Source organism: Kogia breviceps, chromosome 7 (assembly GCF_026419965.1).
Source record: "Kogia breviceps isolate mKogBre1 chromosome 7, mKogBre1 haplotype 1, whole genome shotgun sequence".
NCBI lineage: Eukaryota > Metazoa > Chordata > Mammalia > Artiodactyla > Physeteridae > Kogia > Kogia breviceps.
The window spans coordinates 61,604,344-61,625,999 of NC_081316.1; the positions used below are offsets into that span (position 1 = coordinate 61,604,344).

General features: G+C 47.7%; 1 protein-coding gene across 9 annotated transcripts in view; it reads left to right on the top strand.

The window, feature by feature from the left end:
- Positions 1–21,656, top strand: part of TENM4 (teneurin transmembrane protein 4) — a 748,739-nt gene that overhangs the window by 338,444 nt on the left and 388,639 nt on the right. For 7 of the 9 annotated variants that reach the window (XM_067038410.1, XM_067038412.1, XM_067038413.1 and 4 more), the window contains exon 5: positions 20,154–20,441. In XM_067038410.1, coding sequence (XP_066894511.1) covers positions 20,219–20,441 — 223 coding nt within the window. In that variant the 5' untranslated portion in view covers positions 20,154–20,218. Of the gene's footprint in view, positions 1–20,153; positions 20,442–20,782; positions 20,793–21,656 lie in introns of those variants that run through there. The other 2 variants (XM_067038418.1, XM_067038416.1) reach the window with 2 other exon arrangements.

The following is a 21,656-nucleotide window of genomic DNA, read 5'->3' on the forward strand; positions in this document are numbered from 1 at the left end:
ATCTCATTTTAATTAGAAATTTAAATTTAATGAGCTGCAGGTGGCTAGTGGCTGCCATATTGGACGGCATAGGCCTGGACCATGAGGCAGACCTGACTTGCTTGGGATTGACTTAAGTATGGACCCTGGGTGAGCCATGTCACCTCTCTGCACCTCCAGTTTCCTCATCTGTAAAATATGGGCTGTTGGTACAACTAAACGAGGCAAGAAAACGTGCCTCATTCGTAGACACACATGTTCAGTATGATTATTTAGTGTTTACTGAGCTGAGAGCAGTGAGAGGGCATGACCCCAGTCTTTGGGACGTCGTGCAGATGAGATGTGCACCTATGACGCAGAGACAAAGGGGCAGTTCCAGCCCCTCCTCCAGCTTTTTCTGACCTCTAAGCCAGTCCCACTCTGGCTGAGGCCTCCGTCTTCTCTGCTCCAAAGACTTTCCAAATAGGACCATAACTATTTTCAGGATCAGGATCTCCCCGTGCTTTTCCACCTTAGCAGCTTGACCTCCAGAGTTTATCATCAGACAGTATCTAGTTAGAGGCTGTAGCCACCATGCAGGAGACAGAGGATGGGGCCTTGAATGGGGTGGGTGCCTCAGGAATGTGGGGAGGGGGAAAGGAAAGTAGATCCTCTCCACCATCCTTACAAGGTGATTTTTAGTCCTTATACCTGTCACTTCACAGTCCCAAGAGGGCCATCAGAACACAAGTGTTACCATCACATTTAAGACGTGAATTAGGAGATAAGTGGTATCACCTACAACCCTCCCCAAACTTCCCTCCGCAAGTGGACTTCCTTTTCCATCTTATTGGCCAGAAGTGGGTCACATGATTACCATTAGCTGCAAGGGAGGCTGGGAAATGGAGTATCTGGCAAAGAGAAAACAGGCTTGTCTTGACTGCCTGAACCAAAGCATGATTCATTGCCCAGGCCTGAGCATGTGGCTTTCCCAGACAAAATTGGGCTTGCATTAGTCTGGGAAAGAAATGGCCCTGGGGTTGGCCACTAATACTGCCTGCCTTGGTAACCACTGCACAATTAGTACAGCACTTTACAGTTTACCAAGCACTTTTGATGTGTGATTTTCCGGTTTGTGAGACAGCACAGGGATTGGAATCCGCATATTACAGATGAGGACAACGAGGCTCTGAGAGGTAAAATGGCTTAGTGGGCCAGTAAGCATTAGATTCCAGTTCTCCAGACCCTCAAGCTGCCTCCTGTGGATTTGGAAAATGACCCCAGCTGAGGGCAAGGACTAAAAGTCATTGAACTTTGTATCGCAGATATCTGGCTCAACGGCCTGACACAAAGTAGGTGTTCAGTAAATGTTTCATGGATGCATTAATGAATGCATTACTTTAATTAATTAGTCCTCATCCCTGTCACTGAGGACTTCAATTAATTTGTTAACTTGACCCAGGGGGCACGGGATGGGAGTAATGGGAGTTGGCCACCTATTCTTCCTTCAAAATAGGGAAGCATCGGGCCTCCCTGGTGGCACAGCGGTTAGGAATCTGCCTGCCAATGCAGGGGACACGGCTTCGAACCCTGGTCCGGGAAGATCCCAAATGCCACAGAGCAGCTAAGCCCGTGCACCACAACTATTGAGCCTGCGCTCTAGAGCCCGCAAGCCACAACTACTGAAGCCCACGTGCCACAACTACTGAGCCCACGTGCCACAGCTACTGAAGCCCCCGCACCTCGAGCCCGTGCTCTGCAACAACGGAAGCCACCGCAATGAGAAGCCTGCGCACCGCAACGAAGAGTAGCCCCGGCTCGCTGCAGCTAGAGAAAGCCCATGCACGGTGACAAAGACTCAACGCAGCCATAAATAAATAGATTAATTAATTAATTAATTTTTTCAAAAAGAAAAAATAGGGAAGCATCGTCCCTTTCCATGCCTGACTGGCTGGAAGCATGTCACTCCCTAGCACTCGAGCTAGACATGTGAGAATACAGAGGCCAGGCTGAGGGGGGCCCTGTAGCCAGGAAATGGTTCACACACATGACTCAGCCTCTTGAGAGCTCAGACCCGAAGCCAGGAGTGCTCCCTCAGGGGACAATGAGAAAGTTTGTTGGGAAAGACAGATGAGGAGGGGGGAGCCAGTGACCATTTGCCCAAAGAGTAAAGCAATCTGGCTCCATCGGCCTTGAAAATGGTTCAGCTCAGTAACCATCGTATCGGTTGCCACAAACCTGTTTCAAAAACTTACACTTGTTACTTCGAAAGCCAGCCTGGCCCACCAGACTGAGTGCTCCTCAAAGCAGACTCTGAATCCTCTGCATCCCCAGTGATTGGCAGCACAGGGAAAGGATAGTTGGATGTAAAGAAGGAAAAGGACCACCCCTTGCCTCCAGGGCTCATTGTTTTTTGAAGGATACAGATGCCCACCTACATGACAGACACAGATTCCAGCACACTAGCAGACACGCAGACACTGGGCTGGCTGCGGTCGTGATGGGGCGATGGGGCCACAGGTAGGAGTCAGACCGCAGGTAAGGAGGGAGAAGGAATCTGATGAAGCTCCTGGAGGATTAAAGTCTGACTTCCATGAAAGGAAGGAATTGTAACTGGCAGCCATCAGGGGATGGGTATTCTGGATAGAGGGCCCCATGTGTACAAAGGCTTCAAAGTGGGAGAGGACAGGTGGGCAGGGCAGACAGGCATTGAGTATAATGTGTTTGAGGAAAGGGGGTGGAGATGAGACAGGTAACAACAGGTATCAGGATGTGAAGAGTGGTGTTGACATCTTATACTTCTGTACTTCTCAGATCCCAATGTCATAGGAACCACCTGGGGACCTAATAGCAGATTCTCATTGAGTAGGTATGAGGTGGAGCCTAAGATTCTGATTTCTAATAAACTCCAGTTAATGTTGATGCCACTAGTCTGTGGCTCAAAGCTACTCTGAGTAGTAATGCTTTAGGCAATAGGGAGCCATTGAATGTTGTGAGCAGGGACATGACGGTCATCTGATTTGCTTCTTAGAAAAATCACCCTGAAAGCTGTGAAGAGGCTTCATCAGGGTAGAAGTATGCAGACAGAGCGAGAGATTTATTTTTTTCTGTATCTCCAACACCCTAGGATGGTGTCTGGCTCGTATCAGATAGTCAATAGATATATGTAAAGGAATAAATTCGCCATTTATGATAGATTTTTTAAATGAAAAGACAGGAAGAATAGATGAGTCAAGTTATGCCAGGCTGATAAGCCAATATTATATAAAACACTCCTTCAGGCAAACAAATTGGGAATATGTCTTAAGGCAGTGGTTTTCTAACTTGTTTTTGGCCAAGGATCTCATTGCTTAAATGAAACCCTAAGTGGAGGCCCAATATGTGAATCAGATAAAAAACAATTAAGTGCCCTGGTTGGTGCAGGGGTGGGGGCCCTGGACCTGACACCCTACTCCTTCCCTTTTCTCCCCTCTCCCGATGACTGGCAGATTCCCGCTGCATCATCAGACTCTGGAAAGCATCAGGTGCCCCCAGGAAGCCAGCACAACTGGCCGGGTGAAGTGACTCCTCTGCAAGGTTTTTGGATGGGGGTTATCTGCTTCTGGTTCCGTTTCCCCTGCTAAACAGTAGTGCAGGCCTACAGGAAAGGACCATGCAAGACCACCTCGGAACGCTCATGCCCAGCACAGGGACCTGGTCACACAAGGCACTCAGGGAAGGTGGATGGGCGAAGGTGGATAGGTGACCCAGCAAACCCCAAAGAAAGGGCTTGAGCTCTCAGAGCCCCAGACATATAACCCTGTCCCTTCCAAACAGGAAATGTAATGTGGGCAGCAGAGAGGTGCAGGGGGTGGAGTTGAGATTTTAGGGCAAAACAATTCTGGGTTCAAATCCCAGCTTGGGCACTCACTGACTGTGCAACCTTGGATAAGTCATGAGCTTCTCTGGGCGTTGGCTTCTCATCAATCAAATAGGAATAACAAGTCCTCCTTCGGGACTTGCAGTAGAGGGTGAGTGGGTTCAGATGCGAGCAATGCTTTCTAACCAGTGCAGCCCTCTTCACACGCCGCCGCTGTCGCCCGCTCACAGCCTGCCTTTCTTCTGTGCGAGTGTCTGCTCATTGCATTTAAGCAGGAAGCATCAGTCACACTGACAAATCTCTGTGCCCCCGGGTGGTGTTCCTAACCAGTTAGAGGCTTGGCATTTATTCTCAACTGTTTGTTGTTCTATTTTTCAAATAGCCGAGTATTTAAATACCATCAGTCTGATTGCTCCTAGAGATTTGTAGCTCTTGTGCAGTGCTGGCAGGTGTTCCAGATGGCAGCTGCAGCCTAATGGAAGGGACAGTGGGCACCAGAACATGGAGATCAAGTCCCAGCTCTGCTCCTTGCCAGCTGGGTGACCTTGGACACGTCCCTTCACCTCTGGGAGCCTTAATTTTCTCAGTAAGGATAACAAATATTTGTATAGGACTTCCAAGCCGCACCCACCTGCTCCTGTGACACTCCAACCTCTGGATATAACTGATCTTCATCATCTCCATGATATGGCTTAAAAAATTGAGACTCTCCGTGTGGGGCTCTGAATCCTAGCTCTCTTAAAAAGCTGTGTGACTCAGGGCAAATCCTTGCCCCCTCTGATCCTCAGTTTATATAAGATGGGAACAATTTGGCAAACAAGGATCACCAGGCACATACTGGGTGCTCAGTAGATAAGAGCCACAGTTTGTGTTCACCATTTATGTATTATTGGCATTTGCTTAGGATCACAAAGCCAGATCTCAAACTAGAGTTCTCCTGAGCCAGAACCCCACATTCCTGCCTGCCTGCCACACTTCCCTGTTGAAATGAGGTTGTAAAACCTACCTCTCAGGGCAGTAGAGGGTGAGCAGAGGTCACCTGATTGTCAGTGCTGTGTAAACTCTAAAGTGCCAGGTTTAGGAAATGCCCCAGCATTATGTTTTATCAGTGTGGCCCCAGGGGCCTCTCCCTCTGGCAAGGTAAATCCAATTGCTTGTCATAGACTGTAAATTTTAAGCCTGGACTTTTTCTAGATGGTGCTAAACATCATTCTGCAAGCCCTTCCCATTTGCTTCTCATTTTAAGGCTCCGATTTAAACACTGTTCTGTTGCACTCAGCATAAGAAGAGAAAGGCAGCAGGCTTCTTCCTCCGGCATCAGGCTGAAGGGCACACAACTCAAGAAGACTGAGGCAAAGGGGCCAGTTTGCAGCCATGTGGGCTCCCTGAGGGGCCTGGCCCTCCTGAGGGCTGGTCCCTGCTTTGTGACACAGAGCCTGAGCCAACTAAATCTCTCTCTTTGAAGGTGGTTCAGGTTTCCCAAGGCCACTGCTTTAGGGACCACTCTCCTCTCCTCCCAGCTGGCCAGAGTTGGAGGAGGGCTGGGGCTCCGGTCCGGAAAGGTTCTAGAACACACTCCCTCTCCAGGCCCCCAGATGACCACGTGGGTCCTCGGAAGAGGCAGGATGGCAGGGCTACAGATAATTCCCCATCTCACAGATGAGGAAAGTAAGGCCCAGAATGACCTGCCCATGGCTCATACCTAGTAAAATGCAGGGCTGAGATTCAAACTGGAGCATTGTTCAAAACTGGTGCCCTTTCTGTCTTTCTGGGACACCAGTCCTTGCATCCCAGCACAGCTCTGCGCACACAGTACATTTCTAGTAAATATTTGCTCAGTGACTGAATGAGTAGATACATAATGCTAAATAGGGATATAGGTGTCCTAATACATTAGTGTGAATGGGGTAGAGAAATCCAAACCTGCATCAGGGCCAGAACGCAATACCTTATAATAATAATAATAATAATAATAATAATAATAATAATAATAGTCATCATCATCATGGCAGCCAAGTGCTAAGCCTTTTCTAAGTACTTTGCACATACTAACTCATTCAGTCCTCCCCAAAACTCTACCTTATAAGTACAAGTATTCTCTCCACTTTAGTATGAGGCATTGAGAGGTTAAATAATGTGCCCAGGGTACACAGCTGGGGAGGGACAGAGCTGGGAGTTGAACCCTGGCTGTCTGGCTGCAGGGTCGATGCTCTTAACGGCTCTGCGCTGCTTTCTCTCTACCGGGAATGCCCTCCTCTGTAAGCTGGAAACAGTGATGACCTACACTCTGCCTGTCTCAGCTTTATGGTGTCTTGGTGACTTTTGAGATAGGAAGGGGCTTCGCATTCGAAAGAACACACTGGACAAATCTGAGGAGTTGCCTAGTAGAGGCCAGGCTGGGTCCTAGATAACGTGATCCCCCTGGGTCCCTGCCCTGGAGAGGAGCAAGCAGCACCCCCATTCCACCTCCTCTCCAGGCTGGCATCACCTTAAAGACTGGTACCGTTAACAACTGAGCTTAACAGCCCTACAAAACAGCCGAATCAATGGAGTGACAGGCAGAGTTTGTTAATGAAAACAAATTTAGGGCTACAATAAAGAGAACAAAGTGAGAGTCTGGCCCCAGGAAGCAGGACTGTGACGACCCAGGTGTAACATTAGCCAGCAGAGGGTCCGAGGGCCAGAGCTTCCCCACAGAGAGGACAGGCTCGAAGCCCTCCTGGAAGGCGGAGAGACAGCTGCGGCCACCGAGGGGGGCTCTGCTCAGCCCATGTGAGCCCACTGTGGTGCTAGGGCAGCCTGCTGGTTCTGGAGGAGCACGGTGTCTGTCCTCAGAGCTTGGTGCTAATATCTGCTGGTTTCTCTCAAAGGAACTCACGGCCTGGCCCATGGCTGAGAGCAGAGCTGCTTAGTGGGCCTGTGCCTGCTGGGTGGTTATGCATTTGAGTGGGACTCCCCATGAGGATTTGGGGCTGGATGGTACCAATGACGTGAGACTTGTGCTAACAGGCACCTCTGATCCCATGCACTGGGGTTCACATCGCAGCACGTTTCTGTCCAGCTGGAAGCTTGGTTTGATCAGAACCCTCTTAGCATGGGGATTGGCATTCCTGAAACATATGGAATTCATCCCACGACATTCCTTCCTAACTGTGGGGTAGTAATTCATTTCCTTGTCTGTCTAACCCTCAGGATGCACAGAGAATTTAAGGCAGACCTCTGCACTTAGAGTCAAAGACCTGGGCTGCATCTAAGCACTGCCTCTTGCTGGCTATGTGACTTTGAAACAAGCACTTTACCTCTATGAACATCAGTTTTCTGTCTCATATAGGATCATGACATACCTTCTCAGAGGTATTTGTTCATTTATCCAGCCAGTCATTATTAAGTGCCTACTATTTTCAAGGTTCAAAGTTGAGATTCGGTGCTGAACAAGATATAGACATGATCCCCACCTGCTTAGAGCATATAATTAAGCAACTACTTAAACATAAATGTAATTTTGAAAAATTCCAAAAAAGAGAAGTACAGGATGGTGGATTAAATGGCATAAAAATGTGGAAAAATGTATAAGCTCTGAAGTACTGTTTAAACATTAGGTGTTACTCTTGTCATCCTCATAACATTTCCTCTTATTTTTTAAGGTACTTTAATGATCTGAGCCTCAGTTTCCTCATCTGTAATACGGAAATTATAATACCTATATCAGTTAGCCTTTCTATGTAACAGATCTCTGTAAAATATAGTGGCTTAAAATGACCATTTTTTCCAATTTTTATTGACATATAGTTGATTTATGATGTATAAGTTTCAGGTATACAGCAAAGTCACTCTGTCATACATATGTATATAAATATATGTGTTCTTTTTTCACATTCTCTTCCATTATAGGTTATTACAAGATTTTGAGTATAGTTCCCTGTGCTATACAGACAGTAGGTCCTTGTTGGTTATCTATTTTGTATAGTAATGTATATATTTTAATTCCAAACTAATTAGGAGTTTGGGATTAAAATGACCACTTATTGGTTCCTGTTTCTCGGGGTCCGAAATTTGGGCTGGGCGGAGCTGGGTGGTCCAGCCACTGTCCTCTGGGCTCACTCCTGTGGCTGCAGTCTATGGGGCTGGTTGGCTCAGCCTTGGGTCTCTAGCAATAAGCTGGACAACGTGGGTCTTGCTACGTGATGGATGTTTTCCAAAAGTAGCAAAACAGGCAAGCCCGAACACTCAAGGGTTTCTCATGCCTCTGATTCCTGATTGCTAATATCCCCTTGGTCAGTGCAGTCACATGGTCAACCCTGGAGTCAGCAGGGAGACTACCAAGGGTGTAATACAGGGAGGCATCATTACTAGAGCAATCTACCCCCATACCTAACTTCCAGGGTTGAATTTAGGAAGTTGAAGTTGAATTTAGTTGGGAATTGAATCAGGAGAAGGCACAGAGATAATTATCCTGTTGTTTATTGAGTCCTTACTTATGCACCACGCATAGAGTTAAGTATTGCCATGGATTGCCTCATTTAAGCCTCAGGAAAGCCCTGTAAGATAGTAGATACTATTCCCATTTTATAGATGAGGAAACTGAAGCTCAGACAGTTTCTTTGTCCAAAGTTGTACAGGAAATACACAGTATTTATGTACTATGAACCTACTGTACATAGTAGGTTCAAGGTTCAAACCTAGGTTTGCCTGACTCAAAAAACCTACTTTTTTTCTCTTCTGGGCTGACCTTTTTTTAAAAAAATTTATTTATTTTTATTGAGTTATATTGATGTACAATATTATATAAATCACGGTACAGTATAGTGATTCACAATTTTTAAAGGTTATGCTCCATTTATAGTTACTATAAAATATTGACTATATCCCTGTGTTGTACTATATATCCTTGTAGCTTATTTTATACATAATAGTTTGTACCTCTTGCTCTCCTATCCTTAACTTGCCCCTCCTCCCTTCCCTCTCTTCACCGGTAACTACTAGTTTGTTCTCTGTATCTATGAATCTGCTTCTTTTTTTATATTCACTAGTTTGTTGTATGTTTTTAGATTCCACATATAGAGTGATATACAATATTTGTCTTTCTTTGTCTGAATGGCTACAAGTCCATCCAGGTTGTTGCAAATAGCAAAATTTCATTCTTTTTTATGGCTGAATAGTATTCCATTGTATATATACATTACATCTTCTTTATCATTCCTCTGTAGATGAACATTTAGGTTGCTTTCATGTCCTGGCTATTGTAAATAGTGCTGCAATGAACCTTGGGGTGCATGCATCTTTTTGAATTATGGTTTTCTCTGGGTATATGCCCAGGAGTGGATGATATTGCTTATATGTGGAATAAAAAAAAAAAATAAAGGTACAAATGAACTTATTTACAAAACAGAAGTAGAGTCATGGATGTAGAAAACAAACATATGGTTACCAGGGGGAAAGGTGGGGGGAGGGAGAAATTGGGAGATTGGGATTGACATATACACACTACTATATATAAAATAGATAACTAATAAGGACTTACTGTATAGCACAGGGAACTCTACTCAGTACTTTGTAATGACCTATATGGGAAAAGAATCTAAAAGAGAGTGGATATATGCATATGTATAACTGATTCACTTTGCTGTACGCCTGAAACTGACACAACATTGTAAATCAACTATGCTCCAATAAAAATTTTAAAAAGAGATAATTGTAGTTCATGCACAGTTGTAAAAAATAGTACAGATATATCCTGGGTACCCTATTCCCAGTTTCCCCCAGCAGCAACATGTTCCAAAACTATTGTAAGAGAATAGATATCACAACCAGGATATGGACATTGGTACAATCCATTCATTTTATTCAGAGTTCCCCAATTTTACTTGTACTTATTTGTATGTATGCATGTGTTTACTTCTACCCTATTTTATCATCTGCGTCCAGTCAAGATAGGGAATATTTTCATCACCACAAGCACCCCTCTCACTGCCCTTTTATAGCCACACCCACCTACCTCCCACCCCTACCCCGTCCCTAACCCCTGGCAACTACTAATCTGTTCTCCATTGCTAAAATGTTGTCATTTCAAAAATGTTATATAAATGGAATCATATTGTATGTAACATTTTGTGATTGGCTGTTTTCACTCAGCATAATTCTCTAGAGATTCATCTGTATCATTAACTCATTCCTTTTTCTCACCAAGTAGTCTTCCGTGGCATTCCGTTTACATAGCCATTCAGCTGTTGAAAGACATCTTGACTGTTTCCAGTTTTTAGCTGTTATGAGTAAGGCTTCTATGAACATCTCTGTATAGGTTCTTGTGTGAACCTAAGTTTTCATTTCTGAGGGATAAATGCCCAAGAGTGCAATCGCACGTGTAATTGCACGTTTAGTTTCATAAAAAACTGCCAAACTGTTTTCCAGAAGGGCAGTAATATTTTATATTCCTATCAGAAATGTATGGGTGATCCAGGGTCTCTGCATCCCTGCCAGCATTCAGAGTTGCCACTATTTTACATTTTAGCTCGTCTGATGGGTGTGTGCTGACATTGTGGTTTTCATTTGCATTTCCCTGCTGGCCAGTGATGTTGAACATCTTTTCATGTGCTTATTTGCCATCTGTATATCCTCTGCAGTGAAATATCTGTTCATATCTTTTGGCCATTTTCTAATTGGGTTGTTTGGGTTTTGTTTTAGTTTGGTTTTTTTACTGTTGGGTTTTGAGAGTTCTTTATGTGCTCTAGATGCTAGGCTTTTGTTGGATATGTGGTTTGCAAATATTTTCTCCCACTTTGTAGCTTGTCTTTTCATCCTTTTAACAGTCTTTCACAGAGCATGAGTTTGGATTTTGGTGAGGTCCAATTTTATCCCTTTTTGTTGGTGTGGGGATTGTGCTTTTGATGTAGCTTGTGGTTTTCACCACCGTGCTCCACTGTTCTCTGAAGCTTCGGGGAGAGAAATCGTGACCTGGAGGGGAGGGATTGGGCTTGTCTGTGAGGTTTGAAGGCAGAGTTAGGGTCAGCGGGAAGGCTCTTGAAGGAAGCACATTTCAGCTCACTATCAGAATGAACTAAGGCCAAACTTAGGGGGTGAAACATGTTAGGAGTAAGTGGTATCATCGGAGATCACGCAAAGGCTGGCTGGTGTCCATGGGGACGCAGAGGAATGCACGCATCACATGGGGCTGGGCCACTACATCCTTTATGATTCCTCTACCTGTAAGAATCTAGGATAGTGGAATCTGAATTACCCCCACCTGATTGGACGCATCTAACAAATACATCCCCCAGAGGCCATCCAGCTTGCGACATTTAGAAAGGCTTTGGTTGGCCATCTGGACTGTTTCCACGATGGGGCAGGTTGAGCCAGGCTCCACAGGAGGTGGACAGCGACACCACAAGGTCTGCAGTTGTCCTGTCTTGGGGCAGAATGCACCAGGCCAGAGGCTTAAAGGGCCCAGTGTCAGGGTCGGGGCCTCTTCCTTGCCCTTCCATGCCCAGAGGCATGGCCACCCGCCCCATCCCCACCCCGGCCTCCTCTTCTTCATTCAGACTGCCAAGGAGAATCCCTTGCTTTACGGCACTTAGGAGACTTAATTACCACAGGCGAAGTCCTTTGAGGCCTTGGATGAAAGGGATGGGAGCCTTGCAAGCTTGATTAGGCATGTAGAACTCTGGGCACAATTAGCTCCATGAGAGACTGGCCCTCCCTTTATCTGTCTCCAGTTCTGTGACTTACAGCAGCTAATTATTGAAATAAAAATTGCCTGACCACCCAGCTGCTGGAAAGAGGGCCCTGATATCTATTAAGTCTGCCTTTAATTATTGGAGATGGCCACAGCTTCAGGTAGTTGGGGTTTTCCCACCGTTTATGAACCTTTTCCTCCGCCTCTTTGAGACTTGAGTACACGGAGATGTAAGCGAAATTCTGCCAAAGCCACTTCTGTCTCCCTTGCTTTCCAGACATCCCTTTCTGGGACACCTTCGCTAACAAGCTTTGTCTGATGCAAGCACCGCTCCTGGCACCTCCCCAGGGGGCTTTGCAATCTTTGCACTTTTACAGAACTCCTGGGCCTTGACAGAGCTCTTGGAGTTCCACTGTGTGGCTGAGTGTGTGTGTGTGTGAAGCTGAGGGCTCCTGCCTCTTCACTTGTTGGCTGTGGCCGTCAGCAGGTCACAGCCTCCGATCCCCAGCTTCTCCTCTCCATGAACGCAGGGCCCTGGGCAGCTCTCGGAGGGCACAGCGGCTGCCACCTTCACGCCCCTGGGAGTTAGGATTGAACTGTGGGATCGAGGGAGTTAGTGTTAAAACCAAGAGCCTCACCATTTCCAAGAGCCTTAAACTAGTGCCTGCTTCCCTGGGGGGGCTGGTTTTCCCCTCCAGCTCTCCCTGTTCAGCACTCCCCACCTTACAGTGGAGGCCTAACACAGGAACCCCAGGTAATGTAATTACAGGATAAGCCTCGGACACCACAGGGGATGTGCGATTAATCAGCTCGACTATCTCTTCTTGCCCCTGATTATCTCATCATGTGGTCCCAGAACAAACCGACAGAAAATCAGAAATCGGTGTAGGGCCCCTGTGCACTTTTTACAGAGAGCTAACACTCAGATAATCTGGGTTTCAGGCTTGACCCTTGACTGGGTTTTCTAGGGAGAAGGAAAGAGGGCCCTATCAGTAGGGGCTGCACTGCAGAAGAGACTGTTTCTCCAGGTGTTGTTCATGGAAAAACTGAGTCCCAGCAGACAGCACATCCTGAGGCCCCCTGGTGGGTGTGCCCCGTGGGAATATGGTGTCCGGTGCAAGAGAGAGAGGGGTGAGGCACATGCAGACTACACCCCACAAGAGAGGCATGTGTGCACTCCCCTCTCCTTGTCCCCTGTTTAACTCCTGCTCAGACTTCCCTCCTCAGATCAGGTGTCACCTCCTCCAGGACACCCAAACTGGTGTCCCTCTCTGACCCCCAAGTGTCTGTGTCAGCTGCTCTTTTGTGTTCACTGTGCTGGGATCACCTGTAGATGTGTCTGTCCCTCTGACTGCTTCTGGTCAAACTACTTGTTCCCAAGTCTTACCCTGGATTTTGGGGGTGGGGGTGGGGAGAAGGATTAATTACTTGCAGCAAGTAAGGAGAACACGGGGGTCTCTTCCCAAAGCAGTGTCTCCCCAAACTGCAAAGTTGCGGAAGTTTTAAACTAAGGGTGCATGCATATTCATGAGGGGGCTCGAGCAGAGGAGAGTTTAGCATAGAATTGGGGCAGAGGTCAACAGAGTCCAAGCTGTAGTTGATTGAGGTCAGGAAGGTTGATATCATTCCGTCCTCCACCTGGGTGAGGGCCTTACTTCCTGATGTCAGGACTTACCGAAGCTCAGGTTCTTTATGGCTCAAAACAGAAAGAATTCAGTGAGAGGTAGAGTGACAGGTAAGAAGGGGGTTTATTTAGAGAGGTACACCACATTCCACAGACAGAATGCTGTCTGTCTCAAAAGGCGAGAGAGCGGCGCTGGGAGAGAAACACTACACAGAGTGTGACCCATCTCAGAAGGTGAGAGACCTCCCCCTGGATCTTATAAAGCCCTGTTAGGTGGCAAAGAGGGAGTGAGATAGATGAACCTGGGGAAAGGTTACTGGGAAGGTGAAATGTTCAGTCTGATGAGAAAACTCAAGGATGCACAGATTGGTGCCTCTTCAGTCTGTAAGGCTCTTGCCAGGGCAAACTGTTAGACTTATTTCCTGAGACCCCAAGGAGCAGAGCTGAGGCTTGTGGAAGGAAGCTAAAAGGAGGCAGGTCCAGCTCCATGTCAGGAAGCACAATCTCACAGCTAGAGCTGTCCCTGGAGGGAATGAGGTCCCCAGCTTTGGAGGGGGTGTGACCACCTGGTGGGGATGGGACATGAACCTGCTGACCTTTGATGGTGCTTTCAATCTTCAGACAATAAATGCCACATGTTCTGACTCTGAGATGCCACCATTTGTAAAGGGGAATCATTTGGCTCATAGATAGCTTTGAGAGGAGAAACTATAGATGGAGGAATCCGGATAGCCCGGAGCCCCCGTGATAGCTCCTGTTGGCCGAGGGCCCAATGTGTCCCCTGTCCTGCGCGCGCTCAGCCCTGGGAGGGGTCGGGGCCGCCCTGGTGGGAGCTCCCCCAGCCGGGATCGGAGGAGCGGTGCCCGTACAGCAACCAGCGGCCCTTTGATGCCTGACCTGTGACAAGCCTTCCAACAGAAGGGCGACATGGCTTCTGTGGGCAGCGGTACCATCTGTCACCTGCCTGCCAGCCACTGATTAGGGATGTCCCCACAGCCAGGCTGGGCACAGGGCCACACTCCACTATGTTCCCAAGAAAGCCCTTCCCCTGGCCCACAGTGCTGGCTTTCTGGGTGGGGACACTTGGAGATGAAGCTGTAAAAGCCCAGGTCAGGTGCTAACTGAAGAATTCTTCTGAAGGTTCATCAGAATTAATAACTGCTTAACACACTAAGTGAAAGAACAAACAGAACAGTTAAGCAAACTAGAATAAGGGGTGACCTGTATGAGAAGCAGCACAGGTTCTGATTAAAAGCTTGAGCCTAAGGGTCGCACAGACCCAGGTTTGAATCCTCACTTGCCCCTTCCTTGCTCTGATCCTCTGGGAAAGGCATTTAACCACTCAAAATCCCAGTTTCTTCATCTATCAAAGGAGAATGGTTCAAGGGCCTGGTCAGGGTTAAACAAGGGAATGCATGTAAAGACCTTGCCTTTAGCCACCCTCATTATAATCACTCTTTTACCATTTTAAAAGGCAAAGGATTCCCTAATGTGACAGATCAGGGAAATGTGCTCTGGGGGCTACCACAGGGAAAAGAGAGCAATCAGATTCCAGTCTTGGCATTTTGTGTGAACCTGAGCATCCCTTTGTTTCTCCGAGGCTCAGTTTCCAAATCTGTAAGGTGGGGATATGGTACCTACCTCTTTGGTTTGTTCATAGCCCAGCACAGTACCTGGCACAGACTAGGTGCCTCTCTCCCTGGCATTCCCCTTCATATCACACTGGAGTTGTGAACAAAGGACTTGTAAAAGCAAACTTTGAAGGACTAAGGAAAGTAAAAATTTATGATGACTTTATGCACACATACACACAGAGATACTGCCTAGGACTTATATTTTGCAGAACACATTTTAGCTCAAATATTTATGAGCCCTTTTTGACACACTAAGAACTGAAAATATCACCATGTGCTTATGTTCAGGAAAACTTATAAAACTTTAGTCCAGTAGGAATTCAGTCAATTTCCTGGCTTGTCTCTGGTCATTTCCGAGGTTGCGAGGAAATCCAGGGTTGTAACAGCCCCCGTTTCCCTGAGGCTTTGGCAGGGGCAAAGGGTCCTCGGCAGGTCTGTAGGTCTGATGACGTCTCCCTGTGAATGCTCCAGGCCCCTGCCTCTCATAAATATTGCTGGAGCCCATGTAAAGAGCCCAAGTTGGCTTTTTGAGTTTCTCCCAAACGCCAAAAGCTTTGTTTCCCCATCTCCTCTTCTCTCCCTGAGTCCCACATCCTCCTTGTCTTTCTTCCAGGCCAGCTCCCGGCACCACAAAACCAGCTAGAGGACATGTTCCCCTGGGATCACCAGATCCAGGCTTTCTGCCACCTGCACTTTTACATTTTACTGTCCACTTGTGTTATCATCATTCATGGAAGTGCCTTTTTATTTTTTCTACAAGGCTGCTCACTCCTCACCTCTCAAGCTTGATCTTAGACCTCTTTTCCTCACTGAAGTTTGGATTCTGTCTGTTCCCAAACTCCCTCACCCCTCCCACTTTCACACAGGTTGTGACCTAGAATGGTCTTTTTCAAGCTGTAGGTTGGCAATCCAACCATAATTCTCTTTTAGTCAAATAGAATAAGATAGAAAATATCAGATTCCACCCTTGAGGAAAGGTTAGGCATGGTTTTTGAAATTTTTGTTTTAGTTAGAACTTTGTAGATTTATGTGTGTGAAATAAATGTTTACTGTAGGTGAGAGAAAACGGGGAAGTCACAGGTCTAGACTTCTTTTCTCTCCTTACCTCAAAACCATCTGGCCTGTCTCACTTTTCCTTGACTTTCTTTGGTCATGGTTTAGATGTCACTTTCTCTGAGCAGTGGTCCCTTAATCATCTCTCCACCTTTGGCCCACCTGACCTAAGTTACGGGCCACTCTGGTGTCCTTCCCCTGCCTCTCTCCCTGTCTGACTTGCCCACTGTCTAGAAGCTCCAAGGAGTAAGAAGCTCATTTTTCTTGTCCACCGAAGCCTCACACAAGGCTTGGAAAGCAGGGTAGGAAGTCAGTGTTGGGGGGAGGCGGGGAAGGGGGTTAGAGGGGGAGAGCACAAGGGAACCTCGTGTCTTGCCTTCATGCAACTTCCACCACAGTTAGGAGAGAAGATTCCTTAGCAATTATTTACCGAATGAATTAACCTCTGGTACTAGGTGTGTATAATACCTTTCTTCAGGTTTAAACATTTTCTTCTGATTCAAATCTAGACCCTGATATTTGGAAGCCATATGATTTAGAGCAAATCACTTAATCTCTTTGAGCTTGCTATCTCATTTGTAAAATAAGAGTAAATAAGAGAAAATATAAAATAAGAGGATAATATCTAACCTGCATAGTTGTTGTAGGGATTAAAAACAACATGTACAAAATTCCCAGCATGAGTAGGTATTAGATTAACAGTCATTTGGGGACTTCCCTTGTGGCGCAGTGGTTAAGAATCCGCCTGCCAATGCAGGGGCACGGGTTCAATCCCTGGTCCGGGAAGATCCCACATGCCGCTGAGCAGCTAAGCCCGTGCACCACAACTACTGAGCCTGCGCTCTAGAGCCTGTGAGCCACAATTACTGAAGCCCACATGCCACAACTACTGAAGCCCACGTGCCTAGAGCCCGTGCTCCTCAACAAGAGAAGCCACTGCAATGAGAAGCCCGTGCAGTGCAACAAAGACCCAATGCAGCCAAAAATAAATAAATAAATATATTTAAAAAAAAAAACAAAAAACAGTCATTGTACTGTCACTGCCTCTCTTCCTATCACCACCATGTGTCTCCAGGCTTCCCCACATTAACAGACCTGTTCAAAGCTTCCAGCTCCATGTAAGAGAAAAAAAAAAAGTGGACTTTAGAATCACTGGCTCACTGGCTGTGTGAACTTATCAACCAACTGGCTCATTGAGTCAGCTCTCTAAAACGAGAAGTTAATTACTTCTCGCCCCTCGTTGCGAGGGGCGAGGGTTCAATCCCTGGTCAGAGAACTAAGATCCCACATGCTGTGAGGCGTGGCCAAAAAAAAAAAAAGTAACTAAGAGCTCTCGTGGGTCTGTGTGGGAAGCACCAGCCACAGCACCCGATGCAGACATGATCCTTCCCTTCTCTTGGCCAAAGCCCACTCTCCTTCCCCGTAGATAGACTGGAAATGACCCGATGTCAGCATAAGGAGAAAGTTATATAACTACGGTTCATGCTTTATCAAAGCACTCATCACTGATGGCCCCTGTGGCTGACACCCCAGAGAGACGGTAGCTACCCCCGCAAGGCTTGTGTCCTGCTCATCTCTGGGCCCCAGTCCCAGCGCAAGACTGGCCTGTAACGGGTTGTGGAAAGGAATTCCTCTGCAAAGGCATATTTGTATGCTCGGGGCTTACCTGGCGAAGGTAAGTAGGGGTGCAGGCAGTAGGGGTGTGCGTCTGTGAGAGTCGAGTTGGGGTGGTGTGGTGTTCTGTGGGCAGTGAGAGGAAGCAGGGGGAGGATCAGGAAGGGTCACAGGTGGGGACCCGGAGGTCAGCAGGGTAGAGGGACTGACTTGTGTAGGCACAGACGTGTGCGGGCGCTTCTGGCACCCTTCCCGGCACTGCTCCCACCCCTCCGGGGTCTCGGCATCGCTATGCTGCAGACCCTCGCTCCAAGAGGAGCTTTTCTCCACTTTCACTTCTTTCATCCCAACCTCTTCCTTTTTTCTCAATTAAATGCCAATTTGAGGGACTTCCCCGGCAGTCCAGTGGTTAAGACTTCACCTTCCAATGCAGGAGGTGCCAGTTCGATCCCTGGTCGGGGAGCTAAGATCCCACATGCCTCGTGGCCAAAACATAAAATAGAAGCAATATTGCAACAAATTCAATAAAGACTTTAAAAATGGTCCACATCAAAAAAAACTTTAAAAAAAAAATGCCAATTTGAGTGTGAACCATAACTGATCTCCCATCTGTTGAAAAAAAGTAAATATTTACTGAATTACTATATTAAGACTGAAAAGGAAATGAGAGCAAGGCAAATGTTCTCCTTGCCTCTGCTTTGTAATAGGGAAGCCATGAGTTTGGAGACTGTGTTCTTAATTTGCAATTACTGAGCCTCTGCCTTGAAGCCAATGTCTTCAGTCAACAGGTACACACTGGTAAGAGACATAGTCATCCACCAATTTAACAGCCTAAAGTGTGTCTCAGACTTATTAACATATGTTTGAGGGAACGTTCCTTCTCCAGTTATAACTGACATCTAGCTGGAGTCTTCCAAAGTATGCCTTTCAAAAATAAAAGGTGGGTTTTTTCTGATGATAATAATGGCAAACATGTATTGAGCACCCATTGTGTATCAGGGATCATATGTACCACGGACATGTATTAACTCATTTCCTCCTCAGAACCACCTAAGAGGTGGTTCTTCCCTCTTGGGAGGGAAGAGAGCATCCTCAGGCCAAAGGGATACCGATAACTTCGATGTCCACGATCAAAGGCAGAACTTGGAAATCACTAGCCCTCAGAACAAAACTGACCCATCAGTGTGTTTAACTTGGCCTACATATAATAATGGATTACATTTAAAGATCATACATTTTACATCCAAGTCCAACTTTCCAGCTTGTCTTAAAAATTCACAAGACCCCCTACACTCCTATGTCACAGCATTGGTAGGCACTGAACACCCACTGCCCCGTTGGACAGGCCCCACCCTGGGCACTGAGACTCCTTGATGACAGCTCTTGCTCTGTTGTTTCTCTAATAGGACAGTGACACAGTAGAAGGTTTTGTATACCCATGTTGCTCTGGAAAGTGGAACAATAAAGAACTGAGAAGGTTGTATATTTCAAGAAAGACAGCTCATCATCCTTTGTGCAGGATATCCTGCTTTCCTCCTGTGCTGACCTCCTGGCTCTTGCAGGGGGCTACGGTTGCTACCCCAGAGCCAAAGGAAGACATCTGGAAAGAGAAAGACGGTGTACAGCTTTAAAAAATGCGTCGTTCTAGGGCAAAAGGGTCAAGATGGGGGAAAAGAGGAGAAAGGGAGATTAGGAGCTTCCTACCAGCTACACAGCCTGGCAAACCCAACATATGCGGCAGGTGCTGCGGCTTCCCCAGGTGCCGATGGTGCATCCAATGAGATGGATGAGTCTGGAGGTGAGGGAGTTCTCTGATCAGCATGGTAGTCCAGGCCCAGCCTAGCTGGAAGGACACTTCTGTGTGGTGGGAGGGAGGGGACTCAGGGAGCATAATAAAATAGGAAAAGCTCGGACTTTAGAGCCAAACAAGACCTGGTTTCAGATCCTGATTTTGATACTTACCACCTGAGTCACCTTAAGGGAGGTTTGGAACCTCAGTTTTCTCATCTGTCAGATGGAGACTGGTTGGCTGTTTAATTAAATACGCATTGGAGTCACCAGGCTTCACTTTAGGTGCAATAGATCAGGAGTTAGCAGAACAGGTAAGGCCCTTGCTCTCATGGTGCTTACATATGAGTGCAAGAAAACAGACAATAAGCAGGTGATTATTTAATTATCTGGTGGTGATAACTGTGGATTGGTTGTTTATACCTTGGCTCATTTCCAGAAAAGGTTGGAGACGGTAATAATATCTCAGGACGTGTGACAATTAAATGAGATAATATATGCAAAGCGCTTATCCCAGTGCCTGAATATAGTCGTTCGTTTCACAGATTCTTAAAGAGCCCCTGTTCTGTGTGAGGCCCTGTCCCAGCCGGAGGCCTGATGGGAACATACACGTGATTCGCATCTAGCCGAATCGGGAAACCTAGTGCCCTCTGGCCTTTGTTGTCAGCTTCCTTGATAGGCATAACTGAAGGAGAGGCTGAGGGCATCTCCACAGGGGAGATAGGTCGGTCGTGTAGCAGGAAGAGAAAGGATTCATTATTAAAAGCCTTGGGTGCAAGTCCCCCTGTGCTATTTACGGCTGCGTGGGCCATGGAGCACGCCCTCACCTCGAAGAGCCTGAGGCCCCTCGTCCGCAGCGCTGCCGGGTGAATCGAAGTCCAGGAGGGACCCGGGGATTGCCTTTGCCCCCTGGGGCCTGAACTGACGCCCTTTCTTTGGTTTCTCGGGCTCCAGACCACTCGGCCCTGAGTGCGGCGAGGACCCTGTTCGTGGATGTGGAGGAGCGCCGGCCGGAGGCCATGGACGTGAAGGAGAGGAAGCCGTACCGCTCGCTGACCAGGCGCCGCGACGCCGAGCGCCGCTACACCAGCTCGTCCGCCGACAGCGAGGAGGGCAAGGCCCCGCAGAAATCCTACAGCTCCAGCGAGACCCTCAAGGCCTACGACCAGGACGCCCGCCTCGCCTACGGCAGCCGCGTCAAGGACATGGTGCCGCAAGAGGCCGAGGAGTTCTGCCGTACAGGTGAGGGCGGCCGAGGCGGGGCTTGAGGCGCGCCTGCGCACTGGTTTACTTCCCTCCCCCCGCTTCCCCCCGGGCGTGGGCGAGCTTGAGCAGAGACTGGAGCCTAGCGGGGTGGAGGATTCCCGTCCGCACCCACACTCCGCTAGTTAGGCACCTAGATTTGGTCAGAGCCTGCCCTGTAGTTCGTTCTTAGTTCGTTCGTTTTCATGCTCACCCCCCTCGTGGGCGTAATGATGTGGTTAGGAGCTGAGTTCTGACCACCACCGGCTCGCCTCTAAGCCTCCCCTGTTAGATAGCCATGGGTACTCGCTACTGCACTGAATTGTCCTGAGGACTATGACGCGTTGCGAGGTAAGTGTGATGATGCCATGCCTCTCCCACAGGCCAGGATCCACAGGAAAGCTGACCTGTTAACAAGGCTGCCTCTCCTGCTTTAAAGACGAGGGGTCTTCAGCTCTTTCCCATTTGTGGTCAACAGCTCAAACTCTGACATCAGACAGACATGATTTGAATTCTGGCTCTGCCATTTTTACTGCCCTCAGTGTCTTCACCTGGGCAATGGGGTCACAGCCATGCCTCCTAATTGTAAGGTGGTGGGGAGGATTGACACTTGCACAGAGCAGGTGCTTCAGAAATGCTGCCTGCTACTGATTGCCATCTCTAGGTCTCAGTGAGGGGAAGGGACAAATGGTGTCAAAGCTTTCCTCCGGCTCGGTGAACCCTGCCAGGCCCAGGTTGGCCTGGATGCCATCCTAGCACGTGAGGCTCCAGAGGGAGCCCCTCTTATCTTCACAAATAACAAATGAGAAGCATTCTCAGCTCATAGGCAGGCATGGGCACTGCAGAGAACTGCAAAGTTCTCTCTCTCCCATTACCTCCCTGGAGCCTCAAAAATCCTGTGAGGGTAGCAGAGTTCTCTCCTCCCACCTTCCCTCTCCCATTATCCATCCTCCAGAGTGCTACCAGAGTGTGTCTGTCTGATTATTTAACTACCTTTCGCTGAGCACTTACTCTGTGCCAGGCTGGACACAGAGCTGACTAGGACCCTGGGAGGCACAGGGGTTCCTGGTTAAGAGCGATGCACACGATTGGGAGAGGAGGCCATCTCTGGGGGCTCCCCTCCTGCCTCACTGGCAGTTCCTTCTTCCTTCCTTTGCAGGCTTGTCCTCTCCAGTCCTGACCCTGGTTGTGGGATCCTTCAAAGCATGGTCATCT